The sequence below is a fragment of the Lepidochelys kempii genome, chromosome 7 (genome assembly GCF_965140285.1).
Source record: "Lepidochelys kempii isolate rLepKem1 chromosome 7, rLepKem1.hap1, whole genome shotgun sequence".
Classification (NCBI taxonomy): domain Eukaryota; kingdom Metazoa; phylum Chordata; order Testudines; family Cheloniidae; genus Lepidochelys; species Lepidochelys kempii.
In genome coordinates, this window is record NC_136386.1 from 92,678,280 (window position 1) to 92,694,250 (window position 15,971).

The window sequence follows — 15,971 nt, forward strand, 5'->3', positions numbered from 1 at the left end:
GTGGTAGTTGGGACTTGCTTCAGTTTCCTTCCTAAGACTTGTGTCCCTTCTCATTTGAAGCAAAGCAAGACTCTCCAAGCTTCTTTGGTAGCCCAGCCGAAGAAGAGAAAGGTATGGCACTCGTTAGATTTGAGGAGGACTCAGGATTCCCTTCAGCAGATCAGATAAGAGGGACTTACTGCTTGCTCTATATGAAGGGTTTGAAAAGGGGCAAGACATGTCTTGAATGAGCACAGCCCAGCATATTGGCTCCAGTATTTAGTTGACCTACAAAGCTGCTGAGACGCCTTTCCCGGACTTACTTCGCTTGGGCAGTTGCTGCTTCCTGGACAGAACAAAGAGAAATGTCATTCGAGCTATATGAGCTACCACCTTGACCAGCCAATTTGTCATCTGGTCAGCAAATGCATTTTTGTTTAGAGTGTATGAAGAGCTGTGCTGCCATAAGAGCCACCTTCCTTTGGGGAGGAAACAGGAAATTTAGTCTTCCTGTTCTCTGGTCCTCTCTGTTGCCCACACTCTCTTTCCAGGCTAGCTGTAGGTCTCTTGACCATCCCTTCCAGGAGCATGTGGGACACTGGTTGTTCCTCTTTTATAGTCTGTACTGTTGCTGGTTGTGCCACGGAAAGCAAATGTCCAAGAAAGTAGAAATCAAGCATACGAACTTCAGTGGTGTGTAAAGCATAATTACATTTCTTATCCAAGTATTTAGATAACCAGTTGGAGATACACAAGGAAATATGTGTCCTTGTATCCCTTTTTATAAAACAGAAAAAAAGCAACCACATCTAATATACTGACAAATTCTAATACATAGTGGGTTTAATTTGAGCCAGGGTTTATAGTAGACCTGTTTGTAGTTGGCCCTGATGATAGTTTGAATCTGGCTTCCTTCTCTGAGATAGATACACAAATTTTAGTGTCAGGAACTACTGCATATTTTTATGTAGACTTCATCTGTTTGAGTGACATATACTGTGCCAAAAAATAAAGAACTAAGGTGGCAGTTTTTGAGTTCACTATTAAACATTCTGTTTCCACAAACTATTAATATAACATGCATTGTGTGTGGTCAGAAAAATCTCTGGAGGTTGGGGAAAGGAACCAGGACTTAAAAAGGGGAACATAATACTATGGATAAAACTTCAGAATTTGTGGAATATGAAAAATGACTAAAGTGGTTTAAAGTTACAGCTCTCCCTGAATAAAGCTTTTGAATGACCAAGAAATGTTTTTCCTATTTTCCAAACATTTTTGGTTGTAAAAGTTTTTCTTTACTATAGGCAGTTGCTGTTTTGCCGTGTAACATTGGGCAAGTCTTTCCTGCAGTTTAGTGCAATGAAAATGGCTCATTCTCCTCCAGGACATCATTCAGTTACTGGTCGACCTAGTGTAAATGGACTAGCTTTAGCAGAATACGTCATTTACAGAGGAGAACAGGTAGTGGGTTTTTTTTCTTGTCAAAATATACTTAATTTTAAGAAGCCCAAATGCCATTTTTCACTGGTATGCCGTTGACACTGAGCCTCTTTTCTGGATTTATTGGGCTTTCTTTTTCAATGCATATAAATAAAACCTAAGCTTTTAAAGTTGAGAACCAGAGGTCCTTATTTACTGAAAACTTCTGGCAGATATTTTGCTCTCCTTTCTTCCTGACATAAATGTTGCATCTTTTCCTCAGATGGCAAGAAATCCTGTAAAATGTGTGTTCTGAATTTGCTGAGAAAATTAACCTTACTGAATCATTTGCTTTTCAGGCTTATCCAGAATATTTGATTACTTACCAGATTATGAAACCTGAAGCCACCATGGAAGCTTGAGGCAAATTGCTTTTGGAAATCAACAGATCTGAACATGAAGATACCAATACCTAACAACTTCTAAATTACACTGAATTGATGAAAAATTTTTATCCACAGGCATTGTGGTAGAAAATGTGAAAAAAATTAACATTTTGACTTGATAAAGCTTTAATAATGTACAGTGTGTTTTCTAAAATTTCAAAAACTTCCTCTTTTTCAGCACTTTAACAGTTACCATTCCAGGTAAACTGGGTTTGTCTGTATTAAATTATAAGCATAAATTAACTTGAACTATGCTTTTTATATAATACTACATTGAAATCGAGCAGAAACTATAATATTCCACACAGGAATTCATTTTACTTATACTGTGTTCTTTAAAACACTGCATTTACACTGAATACAATTTCATTTGTAAAATTGTAAATAAGAGCTTTTGTACTAGCATGGTATTTATTTACATTGCTTTGTAATATAAGTGTTTTAGAACTGCAACCTTGTACAAAGTATTTTTTTCCAAACATTGCATTGTTCATCTATGTTTCATCATACACCATAAATAGGAGAAGTCTTTGATTCCAGGGTTTGTCTGTTGGGAGGGTGGAGAATATAAATTTGATTTTAATTAACCATTTTAGAATTATACAATGCTTCAACAGTTTTTCAAAAGATACTCCTGTGGTTTTATTTACGAAATATGCATTCCAGAGAATCATGGCCTATGAAAGTAGGACACTCCATTCGATTACTGAAGTATTTTCTCACCTGTTTACCAGTATTTCACATTTCATGATCATTAAATTGTCTTCTAGAATTTGTATTGGACTAGATCTGTAGTTAATCAGTAGTCTTATTTCAAGGCTATTAGATCCTGTGAATTATGGCTAATAAATGATTTTCCTTGAATGTAGGTGGAAACTTTACTTCAAGGAGGTCTTTCTAGATAAGTCCCTAATACTTTAAATTAACACAAGGAAGCTGAATACATAATGTCTAGTGAGAATGAATAAATTGATTTATTTTCTGGCACATCATGGTTAGCCCGTATAACTTGTGGGTGCACACACAATATAAACATTATGGGGTGGATGGACATCTTTAGACCATCCCTGTCTTTCTGTTTATGCTTCCTCCTTGTTTATGCTCAGGCTGGTAGCTTCAGCAGTAATAGAAGCTTGCTGCTGCAGTGCTTTGTGCTGAGTGAAATAGATAGGATTGTAGGATCCTAGTTTCTTGCATTCAGCTTGATGGATAAAACACTTGTGCATGAGCAGAAAGAGCTACTCTTCTACGCAGTTATTGGCTACAGTTATCACATGACTATGTCTTGGGGGAGAAGGGAGCAAAGGAGATAAACCACCTGATCAAGGCACATTACAGATAAATGAATGCACTGCCCTCTTGTTCACCCCATCATAGTTTATCTGCATTCTCTATTTTTACTACATCTGCAATTTTTACCTACATATTTAAAAATATGTAAATAAAATGCAGACAATTATAGTTGATACCATGGGCTGAATTTTAAACTGAATAAGCATATTTTAATTGGTTATATTTCTACATCTAGGACTCTGTCCCATAAGTTAATTTGTTTGCAGGTCATATAACCTTAACATGGTTTTAAATGTAATAATTAGTCAAGACTACTAAATCGTCTTGCTGATATGGTGACGATGTAATTATTCTGTCCATGAGTAAGTGTACTGAAAAGTACAAAATTATGTGAAGAATCTGAGTAATAAATAAGATCATGAAATCTAACTCTCGCAGAAAGCAATATTGACAGTGAATAAAAGGTGCTTTAATTTAAGGTATTTTTTCCCAGGATGTTGACCACTTCTTGGTTTAGTGTAATGCTGGAACTGGTGGTCATGCAAAATCTGGTAAATATGATTAAAATGTTGATATTTTAGTTTCATTGCTAAAATATTTCATTATGGATGATTACTTCATATCTTGTAAAATATTGGGGTAAGATAGCATTTAAGTGGCACCACAATGTTGTTTTTGTCTGTTTTAGTTTTTGCATGATATACCTTGCATTCTGAAGGTGGAAATTGTAATGGTTTGATAGTCTTGACTTTTGAGGTGAAACTTTTATCTCTTGTGCAATTAGGTCTGCTTTACTCATCTTGAAGTGTGTTACGTGTACTGTACCACATTCCATACCCATTTAACACTAAATAAATTTAAATTCACTGGTTTTCTGGTAGCATGATAGTAATTACAGGCATAATGTAAGTAAATCAATCAACCTTTCTGAGTACAAGAATTCATATTACAATAAACTGATTACAGTAGAACATAATGTAGTTCTGAATATGGAAAAGTTCTTAACAGAGATTAAAAGAGTGGAGTATTGGAGTAATTTGCAGCTTGGTATTGATGTTGATCAGAAATTTTTCTTCTTTTGGTATAAGAGAAGAATTAAACTAAGATTTTACTTTTAGAGTTCTGCACTTAAAACACTATCAGCTGGTCCAAAAAATGGTCAAGGTTGAAAAGGGATAATTGGCCTGAATGTGTGAGGCAGTTTTGTAAAACCTGTAATAATCTCCAAATCCAGGAATTCAAAACAATTGCCTATCCTTTACTGTACAGGTGTTTCAGAGTACATTTTATCTAAATGAGTAAAGGCAGAGCATTGCTTAGATCAGTTAGTGTAACACTGAAAATATATTTTTATTCCCATAGCAGACACGAATGTGGTAGGTGCTTTCCAAACACAAAGAAGGTTTATTCTTATCTGGTGGTGTAGAACAGTTATGGCCACTAGAGGGCAGGAATGTAAATCTTTACTAAGACAGTAATGTGGAATTTTCAAAAGTGACTGAAGAGCATGAGTTCCATTCGCTTTAATTGGGACTTGTGCTCTTCAAAAACTTAGGTGGGATTTTCAAAAGCACCGAACATGTCTAGGTTTTTAATAAATATATAAAACAACTCTATCCTGTGACTCTGTTTACATATAACAATTTTTAAATAAGTAATTGTATAGCAACCTACCTGCAGTTAATGAAATAATATAGCAGAGTTTTTCTGAAAGCTTTACAAATAATTTAAAGTTTAATTCTTACTTGAAGTTAGAACAATTCAGGAAAATGTTCTCTGCGGTATATAGCTCTGACTAAGGTTAACCATACAAACCATCATTAATATTAGGTACATTAGAGCTAATTTCAGATAGGGTCAGTGTTGGCTGCTGAGAAAAATGGAAAGAACAGTGGTTTAAAGTAAATCGAAGTAGGAGTGGGACCCTCACCATTTGTCAGGAAAGCTTGGGGACAAGAGCCAGTCAATCCTGCTGTTCTCACTTCAAATTCTCCAGAATCTTCATTTCTGTAGATCATGAAGAGGCAGAAAGAGCAAGGAATGACCTCTGTAAGAGGTGGGGAGCTTCCATAGAGTTCTTAGTTTGATTCGTTGCTGAGGAGCTCCAGATTGTTGTGCTGATGTCAAGTCACAAGCCTCTGTAGCTACTAACTCAACAACTTGATATTGCTGCCTGATGGAAACGCCCTTCATGACGTTACTAGCTAAGTACCTTTCTGTGATGATGTCAAGACATGGACTTCTTTGAGGTTCCTGACTCAGCACCTGAAGATTTGCTAAGCAAATGCCAAGCTATCAAGACACACTGTGGTTACTGGCTCAACGCCTCTACTCTGTTGGGCTGACTTCAAAGCACAAGTTTCTTTGAAGTCTCTTGTTCAGAATCTTGCTCTGGTGCTGATGTCAAGGCACAGGTTTCTGAAGATTACGGGCAGAACAGCAGTAGTTTGCTGGGTTGATCTCAAGGATAAGTCCTCTGTGAGGTCAATAGCTCTAACTTGTCTGGATATTCTCACTATCTCTCTGCAAGCTAGAGGTGTTGAGCCAATGTCAGACATAGGCCCTTGTGAGGTTACGTTTATAGTTCCAGTAGCTGCTGGGGCTGATGTCAGTCCTCTTCCTTGACACTATTAATGCAGTGTCTCTAGCTTGCTTGTATGACTGTCAAGACAGAGTATTTGTTGCACAGTCAGTGGCTTAATATGTCTAACTCACTAGACTGATTTCATGGTGCAGAGTTTTGTGAAGTTCAGCACCTCCAGCTCACTGAGTTTTGGTCAAGGCAGTGGGCTGCCTTGAGCTCACTTGCTCATCAGCTTTAGCATAGTGGTCCTATATTTTTTAATCCAAGCTTCTTTGGCTCTAGATGCTGCTATATACAGAAAACTAAATTAAAAAGGGGGATTGGAATCCTTCATTTAAGTGTTCCAGTATTGTAAAATTAGGGTATTTTTTAAGCTGTTAATTGGAACAGTCCAATCAACTTCTCAATCAAGTGCGCTGTCTCATTCTACGGGGGAAAACTCCCCCACTACTAATGCTGAAATACTGTTCTCCGACATCTGCAGCTTTACCACTTCAGACAATGGGTTGTCTCTATTTCTATCAGCTACCAAATTCATGGTCATGAAAAATGCGTCACAGACCGTGAAATCTGGTCTTTTGTGTGCTTTTACCCTATATTATACAGATTGCATTAGAAGACCAGAGTTTCTCAAATTGGGGATCCTGACCCAAAAGGGAGTTGCAGGGTAGTCACAGTATTGCCACCCTTACTTCTGCGTTGCCTTCAGAGCTGGGCAGCCAGAGAACGGCGACTTTTGGCCAGGTACCCAGCTCTGAAGGCAGCGCCCCACCAGCAGCAGCACAGAAGTTAGGGAGGCAATACCATACCATGTCATTCTTACTTCAGCGCTACTGCTGGCGGTGGTTCTGCCCTCAGTGCTGGGCTCCCGGCCAGCAGCCATTGCTCTCCACCTGCCCAGCTCTGAAGGCAGCACCGCTCCCAGCAGCAACCCCCCCCCTACAAAAGCCTTCTGACCCCCTCTTCCCCCCACAACTCCTTTTTGGGTCAGGATCCCTACAGTTATGACACTGTGAAATTTCACATGTAAATAGCTGAAATCATGAAATTTACTATTTTTTAAATCCTATGACCGTGAAATTGGTAGGGCCCTACCTATGAGACAGGACCAGACCTGTTAGTCAAGGAAAGGCCCTGTCTCAGGCAAATTCACAGATCATATGCTTTAATTTGTAAACCTGTTTTGTTTTTCTTTCCCCTCCTTGGTGTTTGATGTGGTGGGATATTTAATTTCTGTGTTGCCTAACAGGTTTGGTCTGCAGCTGGCAGCTGTCCCTCACCCAAAACAGGTCAAGATGGCACTTTAAAATGAAGCAGTACACTAAATGCCTTTCACCAGTAATTTCTTGCCCGAGTGTATTTTTTGTTTTTTGCTTCTCCTGAGGAGGTGGCGGCGACTAACTTAGGAGGGTGCTCCAAAAGGGTAGCTGATCCTGTTCCTCTTACCTCTGGTTGCTCCCTTTGCCCCCAACGGTGTTGGGCCCAGACAGCAGTTTCTTCACCATTGCTGTAGCTATCTCCAGGAAACCTGACTGAGTTAAACAGCACTGATCCTACAGTAATAGTGCCTGGATCCACTTCCAGGGCAGACATCTCCATTTAAGCCCTCGTCTCTTTCTCTCTGGCCCTTCCACCACAATTAGTGACCTGAGAGAGCCTGTTATAAACACCGGTGTTTGGACAGTTCCTTGGTCTTTTTGCTTTCCTATTCATTCTAACAAAATGGTATCTTCTGAGATCCCATCTCCTGAGTATGTTAGCCATAGGAGACATTATTCTTATCCTTGCAATGCTCCATCCTCCCCCTCTACTCCTTGCTGAGAAAGAGATTGAACCCTATTCCAGGAGGAGAGGAACTTCACGCCCCATCCTACTGGAATTACTCCCTTCAAAGGAGTAACACCCTGCTTGAACTCAGTCCATCCCTCCTACCATGACATGTGGGTCCCTCCAAAGGATTGTTCATCCTCTCAGAAAGGATCCCCAGAATTGAGTGTGCTGTGCAAAGCTTAGGTTCTCCACTGCTTTGTCCAGAACCGAACAGAAGAGGAAGTGGGAGAGAGCCCACTTTCTTCACATCCTTTAGAGTCTAGATCGCTCCTTCAAAAGAAGGAAAGACCAAACACAGCAGACCAAAACTAAAAAAGCTCAAGAAAATTGTTACTTAAAAATACCTGTTTACCTCCCTTACAAGAGGTAATTTCTGAAAATCTAGTATGGGTTTAATCTTCCTCTTCTGAGGATGAAGACCTCTCGGATCCCAAATTGAGACCATGGAAGAAACAAGTATCTAAGCAGATCGCTTTGAATTAGTAATGCTACTCAGAATGATTTCTCTTGATATCAAAGCTGATGAGGTTCCACCATTGCAGAACAGTTGTGATGTGAAAGAAAGTGAGACTACCAAAAATAACTCCTCAAATAAGAGTGGGAATAGCCTAATAAATATGAAAGTCTTTCAAGTCAGGTGCAGAAGTTTTACACAATACCTACCACTAAAACAGACTGCCAATTTGCCTCAGATGCCTGCAGTAATGCCTCCCTGAATAATGGCTCAAGGAAGCAGTACTGCATCCACCTTAGGCACAGCCATTTTACCTTGGGGATGGCACTTTTCCTGAGTGAACCAAGATGAAAAGGACAGCCTGTGGGAGAAAGTACAGAGCTTCTTCCACTGCACTTCATATTTCAGCTGTATCCAACAGTTTACAAAGAAAAAGTTCAAAGAACCACTGAATCCGATGAAGTGAGCTGTAGCTCACGAAAGCTCATGCTCAAATAAATTGGTTAGTCTCTAAGGTGCCACAAATACTCCTTTTTGTGAATGGGAACTGCTTGCTAGATGAAGGGGAGCGTTCCAGCACAGTCACTGGCAGTAAGAAGGGAAGGAGAGAGGGAGCTGGCAGCGTCCCTTATACCAGTGCATACGCGGGCCACTCTAGAGGGTGCCAGAGCTGGTCCCCTATGGATACCACTGAGGAAAAACTTCCGGCACCATTGCATATGGTGAGCACACATACCTAGAATGTAATGGACATGAGCAAGCACTCAATCAAGAAGAATTTCCATGACACAGCTGGAGGTAGGCTTCCCTGACATATGTAGATAAGACCCTCTTGGAAATTACTGCTAACATAGATGGCAGATTCTCTACTGGGAATTTTATCCTCTTGCCAGATTTGTTCCAATATTTTAGATCCAGTATTTCCAGCTGAGCATTTGGAAATTGGGAAGAATGTAAAATAGATTTATCATTGCTCCACTTTAGGTACACATTTTATGGCTCTAATTGCTAGTAAGTAGGAAAGAACTTATTTAAAAGAATTGGAAGAAATTGTGTTGGAAAAATATCTAGGATGAGTGGTTCTCTAGAATTTGATACCATAGTCTGACAAAACCACTTTCATCACCTTTTGGGCAGAGGAAGAGACTGACTATCACAAAGAGAAATTTATCCTTCTTCTCCTATGCCTCCTGAGGAGACCTGGCTCTGGATTATCTTGGAATCATGGATCAGTCTTGTATTCTTGGCTTGATTCCGTCAACCCTTCTCTTCTTCAAAATCAGTTTTTGAAGAGGAAAAGGTGAAATGGCAAAAGAGTTGCTTGCTCTTTTTAAGACTGTCTGAAGTCCCTCACTTGGTGGTTCAAGGAGAGGAAGGACTAATTTTCCTTAACCTCAATCACAGTTTAAGTAATTCTTAATTTTCCTCCAGCATAGCTGAATGATGCCGTGGAGACAAAGAAGAAATTTTTCACATGGTAGATTTAAAATCCTTGGAAGTAAGATTTTCAAACATGGTGTAGGCCCAAATTAGGGCTGCCTGTGCATACTTCAGCTGTATCCAACTGCTTTGAAGTGCAATGGAAGCTCTATACTTTCTCCCATGGGCTGTCCTTTCACCTTAGGTACCAGCCAAAAGACCTAAAAAAACACATGGGAAGGGGGCGCTCCCCGGATACCCATAAGGACAAGGCACAGGTGGAACCCAGATGGACTCAGGCTATCTGAGGACAGGACAAGAGGACAGGACAAGGAGTAATGGTCTCAAGTTGCAGTGGGGGAGGTTTAGGTTGGATATTAGGAAAAACTTTTTCGCTAGGAGGGTGGTGAAACACTGGAATGCGTTGCCTAGGGAGGTGGTGGAATCTCCTTCCTTAGAAGTTTTTAAGGTCAGGCTTGAAAAAGCCCTGGCTGGGATGATTTAATTGGGGATGGGCCCTGCTTTTGAGCAGGGGGTTGGACTAGATGACCTCCTGAGGTCCCTTCCAACCCTGATATTCTATGATTCTATCTCACTGTCCCTGGAACCCAGCCAGGTGACAGCCTCACTGATGGGACCTACTCCACCCCACAAGCTGCCTCCCACTCCTGAGAGTGCTAGAGGCACGCAGTACCTCACAGTGCCATCCACCCAGAAGCCTTGATAGCAAGAGATATTTTCTCCCTCCTGGTGCCGCCAACTCCGCAGGAAGAACGGCCCATGGACCCCTCCCTCCCACCTGTTTCAAGAGGAAAGCCTTCAATGGTACCCCTGCACAAGTCATCCCTGAGGCAACATACCCTGGCCCCATCCCACTCCCTAAAGCCATGCCAACAACCTCTGGAGCTGCATCCCAGAACACAGGCCCACAACCAGGCATCGAGTTCCCAACACAGATGACCGAAGTCAAGGCACCGATCCCTGGGAATCCCGACACCAGTCACTGGACCCACGGTACTGGGCCACAGAAGCACACCATCAGTCCTCGGAGCCCTGGAGATCTCTTCTTAGTGTCCAAGCACTGCTCGCCAGAGCCCCCTTGATGCTCTCAGGGGTCTTGGCACCGCTCCTCAGAGCCTCGCCAGATCCACGACACTGGTTACCAGAACCTTGTCACCAGAGCCCCATCACCAATCACCACTGCGTGACGGATGGTCCCCTCACTCCTGGGCATCGGAACTGACACACTATGCTCAAAACAGGTGGCATCACTCTCCAGATTATTGCAGGGCCTATGCACATCACCAGTGATCGCCGGATACGTGGCATGGTTTTGTGGATTCCCAGTACCGCTCCCCGAAGGGCAGGTTCAAGGCCGCCAGATATAGTGGGGAAGCCTACCCTATGGTGACTCCGACATGGTCACCAGAGGAAGATTATTGCTCCTCTATCTCTGACAGCGAGGATTTGATGGCCCCCAGAGACCTACCACCACCTGCGCAGCCAGCGGGCGAGTCTACAAGTGCATGGCCACAAGGTCAGTGGCCATGGACCTGGCAGGAATATAACCCGTGGGCATGTTCCCAAGCTGGAGGACCTCAGACTGTACTATCAGTCTCCGGGGTGTCGGAAGACCTTCAGCATCAGTGTCTCACCCTGTCCCAGGCTCAGAGGTTGGGTCGGGCCAAGGGGCCCAGGAACCATTCCCTCCAGGACATGTGGCTCCCCAGGCAGGTGGGACGCATAACCCACCCTTCCCCCTGGGCTGGCTGCCGCCGCCTCCTCCTCCTCCTGATGAGGCAGTAGCAGGCCCCTCACAGGCGGTGCCCCAGGATGTTGTCAAATCCCACCAGGAGCTGCATAGACAGGTCGCAGCGAACCTGGGATTAAAGGCTGAGGAAATGTCCAAAGCAGAGGCCTTCCTGTTCGATGTGCTGGCTGCAGTGGTGCAGAGCGTAAGTACTACATCCCTGCAAAAGGGTTCGAGTACCTGTATACGCACTACTCCCCCCGGTCGCTAGTAGTCACAGCGGCCAATGAGAATGACAGGCATGATCAACGGAGCTCGACCCCCAAAAATAAAGACGCCAAGCAACTCGATCTATACAGCAGGAAAATTTATTGTACAGCCAGCCTACAGCTTTGCATAGCAAACCACCAGGCCCTGCTCGGCAGATGTCATTTTAATGTATGACAATCCACAGCCAAGTTTGCTGACTCAATCCTGCAGGACGTTAAGCAGGAGTTCAGTGCCATGCTGGGTGAGGGTAGGGCGATTGCAAGGGTTTCCTTCCAGGCCACCTCAGACACAGCAGATTCCAGAGCCATGGTATCGGCGGTGTCAATGAGATGGGCATCATGGCTGTAGTCATTTGGCCTCTCAGCAGAAGACCAACAATTGATCCAGGACCTCCCGTTCAGTGGCTCGGCCCTGTTTTCTGAACAAATGGACAGCAGATTACACAGCCTGAAAGACTCTAGGGCCACACTTTGCTCGCTGAGCCTGTACACCTTGACCCACGCTAGGAAGCAATTTAAGCCTCAACACGCTCAGAGGTTTATGAGCGAGGCCAGAGCGGAACCATACCACAAAAAGAACAAGGATTTATAGGCACCGCCAAGGTCAGCTGTCAGCAGTGGGGGCTCATTCGGGCCCCTCCTAAGAACAGGCAGTCATTTTGAAGGGACGCTCGAGGGCAACCTCCCAGCCTCGAACCAGGATCTGTCTCACCCCTTATTTTCCCACCATTTGTTGCCTTACCTTTTCGCTTGGACCGCCATAGCTATGGACTGCTGGGCCTCAATACTGTGGCAGCAGGATATACTCTCCAATTTTGTTCTATCCCCCGCTTCCAACCTCACTTCCCTGTCCCTCTTCAGGGACCCTTCTCACAAGCAATTGCTTGCCAGGAGGTACAAGCCCTCCTGCGGCTGGGAGCCATGCAGGAAGTTCCCGTAAAATGAAGAGGGAAAGATTTTTACTCCCAGTACTTTCTCATTCCAAAGGCCAAAGGGAGCCTATGCCCTATCCTGGACCTGTGAGACCTCAACAAATATCTCCAAAAGTTGAAGTTCCATATGGTCTCCCTGGCCTCCATCATCCCCTTCCTGGAGACTGGTATGCAGCCGTTGACCTAAAAGACGCTTACTTTCACATCTTAATATTTCCCGGCCACAAAAGATTTCTATGGTTTTTGGTCAGACACATTATCAGTTTGCAGCGTTCCCATTTGACCTAGCGACAGCACCAAGAGTATTTACAAAGTGCAAGGCAGTAGTCACAGCTTACCTCATGAATCAGGGGGTCCAGATCTAGCCCTATCTGGACAACTGGCTCATCAAGGGTCACTCCAAAGGGCAGGTTCAGCGCAGTATTGAGGTGCTCTGAGTCACTTGTCGCACCCTAGGCCCGTTGGTAAACGAACATTGGTTAGTGTTCAGAGGACAGAGTTCATCGGAGCAGTCCTCAACTCTACCCAAGCCACAGCATTCTTATCACAAGCCAGATTCAGAGTAATGTCAGTTCTGAGTGCCCAAGTCACCACACACCCGCTCACTACAGCTCAGGTCTGTCTCAGACTCCTAGGGCACGTGGCTGCATGCACCTATGTAGTCCAGCACACAAGGCTGCGGCTGAGGCCCCTTCAAATGCGGCTGTCATCGGTCTATTCCCCAGTCAGACACCCCTTGGAAAGACTCCTCATGGTCCCGCCCCGGTTACTCGTCTTCCCTCCCATGATGGTGCAGTCCAAATCCAGTGATGGAAGGGGTTCCATTTGTGCCTCCACAGCCCACAGTGTCCCTGGTGTCGGATGCATCTGACCTCAGCTGAGAAGTGCACCTTAGTGCCCTCAAACTCAAGGACTATGGTCGCAGGAGGAGTTGTTGTGTCACATAAATGTCAGAGAGCTCAAGGCCATCCGCCTGGCATGCGAGGTGTTCCTTCCTCCTCTATCTGGTGAGTGGTGCACATACTGACAGACAACATGGCCTCCATGTTCTACATCAACAGACAAGAGGGAGCCTGTTTCTCAGTCCTGTGTCAGGAAGCTCTTCCTATCTGAGACTTCTGCAACCAGTATGCTACCCACATAGAAGCCTCTCGTCTCCCCGGGGTGCAGAACACGCTGGCGGATTGCCTCAGCTGGTCCTTCTATCACCACGAGTGGTCCCTCCACTTGGAGGTTGCCCGGATGTTCTTCCAAAGGTGAGGAGCTCCCCAAGTGGACCTGTTCGCCACCAGACAGAACAGAAAATGCCATCAATTCTGCTTGTTATAAGGTCTCAATGGTGGCTCTGTCAGATGCCTTCCTTTTGTCGTGGTCAGAGATCTCATGTATGCCTTTCTGCCAGTCCTGCTGATCATCAGGGTCCTTTTCAAGATCAAGAAGGACAAGGCACGAGTCATTATGATCACCATGGCCTGGCCTCACCAGCATTGGTCCGGCACTCTCATGGACTTGGCAGTGGCAGCCCCATGAACTCTTCCCAGCTGTCTGGACTTGCTGTCTCAGGATCACGGACATTTGCTGAACCTGAACCTCGCCTCTCTCTCCACCTCACGGGGTGAATGCTGCCTGGCTAAGTCCCAAGGAGCAGGCCTGCTCCGCACAGGTCAAGCAGGTTCTGCTGGAAAGCAGAAAATTCCTCCACTAAAGCTACCTACCTCACAAATTGGAAGTGCTTCTCCTGCTGGGCTTCAGAGCCTCTTTACAAAATCACTTTAGTGCCTCTTTACAATCCATCCTAGACTATCTCCTGCATTTAAAGCTCCAAGGCCTTGCCTTTTCATTGGTCAAGGTGCACTTGGCGGCTTTATCAGCCTTTCATTCGCATGTCCAGGGGAGATCAGTATTCTCACATAAGATGACGATCAGGTTCCTCAAGGGCCTCAAGGGGCTGTTTCCTCCGATCTGGGATCCAGTTCCCCAATGGAATCTCAATGTACGGTTTTCCAGGTTTACTGGTCCTCCTTTCAAGCCGCTCGCTCTCTCTTGGCGAGGCAAGACTCCAAGATTAAAGCTCTTACATCGGAGCCCCATACAGGGTGTTTTACCAGGATTAGGTCCAGCTGTGTCCCCTCTCTGCCAAAGGTGGTGCTGCAGTTCCATGTCAACCAGGACATCTTCCTTCTGGTGTTCTGTCCAAAGCCGCACGCGTCTAACGAAGATAGACTTCTGGACACCCTAGACATCAGGCATGCCCTTGCTTTCTACCTGGAGTGTACTAAGCCTTTCCACAGATCAACTCAACTCTTCACTGTGGTGACTGACAGAATGAAGGACCTCCCAGTGTCATCCCAAAGGATCTCTTCCTGCATCACTACCTGCATCCGTACCTGCTACGAATTGGTGCAGGTGACACCTCCGCCAATAGTAACTGCTCACTCCAGAAGAGCTCAGGTGTCGTCAGCCACTTTCCTGGCTCACGTCCCCATCCAGGACATTTGCAGAGCCATGATGTGGTCGTCGATACACACCTTCACAATGCATTACGCCATTACCCAGCAAACTAGGGATGATGCTGGATTTGGCAGAGCTGTGTTGCAATCGACACATCCATGAACTCCTACCCGCCTCCAGAGGTACTGCTTGGGAGTCACCTACAATGGAATGGACATGAGCAAGCCCTTGAAGGGAAAAAAAATGGTTACTCACCTTTCGTAACTGTTCTTTGAGATGTTGCTCATGTCCATTCCATGACCCACCCTCCTTCCCCTCAGTAGGAGTTCCGGCAAGAAGATACTGAGGGTGCAGGAGGGTTGGCAGCGCCCCTTACACTGGCGCATATGCGCACCACTCCAGAGGGCGCCGGAGCCAGCGCCGGTGCATGTGGAATGGACGTGAGCAACGCATCTCGAAGAAAACAATTACAAAAGGTAAGTAACCGTTTTTTCCTCTGATTCTTCTAGGGCCAGGTCTATTTCAATATCAAATATGGCCCTTTGGCTTGGTTTCTTCCTGTGAACTACCACCAAAGTGGTGGTAGTTCTGTGTGGTGGTTTTGTGATGTGAACAAATGTCCAGTGGGAACCGTTGAAAAACTCCTTTCACTGTAGATCAAAGTCAGATTTGAACCCCGTTATGCAAAGGTGAAAGCCTGGTGCGAACAACCTTTGTCATTTCACCCTCTTTAATTGGGTTCTTGAAAAGCCACTCTGTAAAAGTATGTTTTAAAGGCACAGAGCTCAAGAATGGATGTTTCCTGGTTCAAACTCAAAATCCTAGACTGCTAGACACAGAGTTTAAAATGACACTGTGAATGGTAGAAGTGATGCATGTTTCAGAGGAAAATGTAAATTACTCTGCTTTAAAACAGGATAATTTCCAGTCTAAACACTGAATGAAATAAAATAATTAAATCACACCATAACAGAAACAGTTTGGTATATATTTGAGTTTTAAATATAAAAGGATTGTCTGCTTAACATAAAAGGAACTATGCTAAATTTGTATTTATAGTTGAGGATTAAATAAACTAATCCTCCAGTAGTTTATATTATTAATTGTTAGGAAGTAAGATAGATTCATCTGCATATTAACAGTTT

At 44.2% G+C, this 15,971-nt stretch overlaps 1 protein-coding gene across 8 annotated transcripts in view; it reads left to right on the plus strand.

Annotated features, from left to right (window-relative positions):
• Positions 1 to 4,008, plus strand: part of TNKS2 (tankyrase 2) — a 70,240-nt gene extending 66,232 nt beyond the window's left edge. For 6 of the 8 annotated variants that reach the window (XM_073353834.2, XM_073353838.2, XM_073353837.2 and 3 more), the window contains 2 exons: positions 1,284 to 1,440; positions 1,758 to 4,008. In XM_073353834.2, coding sequence (XP_073209935.1) covers positions 1,284 to 1,440; positions 1,758 to 1,820 — 220 coding nt within the window. In that variant the 3' untranslated portion in view covers positions 1,821 to 4,008. The other 2 variants (XM_073353839.2, XM_073353836.2) reach the window with 2 other exon arrangements.
• The last annotated feature ends 11,963 nt before the right edge of the window (positions 4,009 to 15,971 follow it).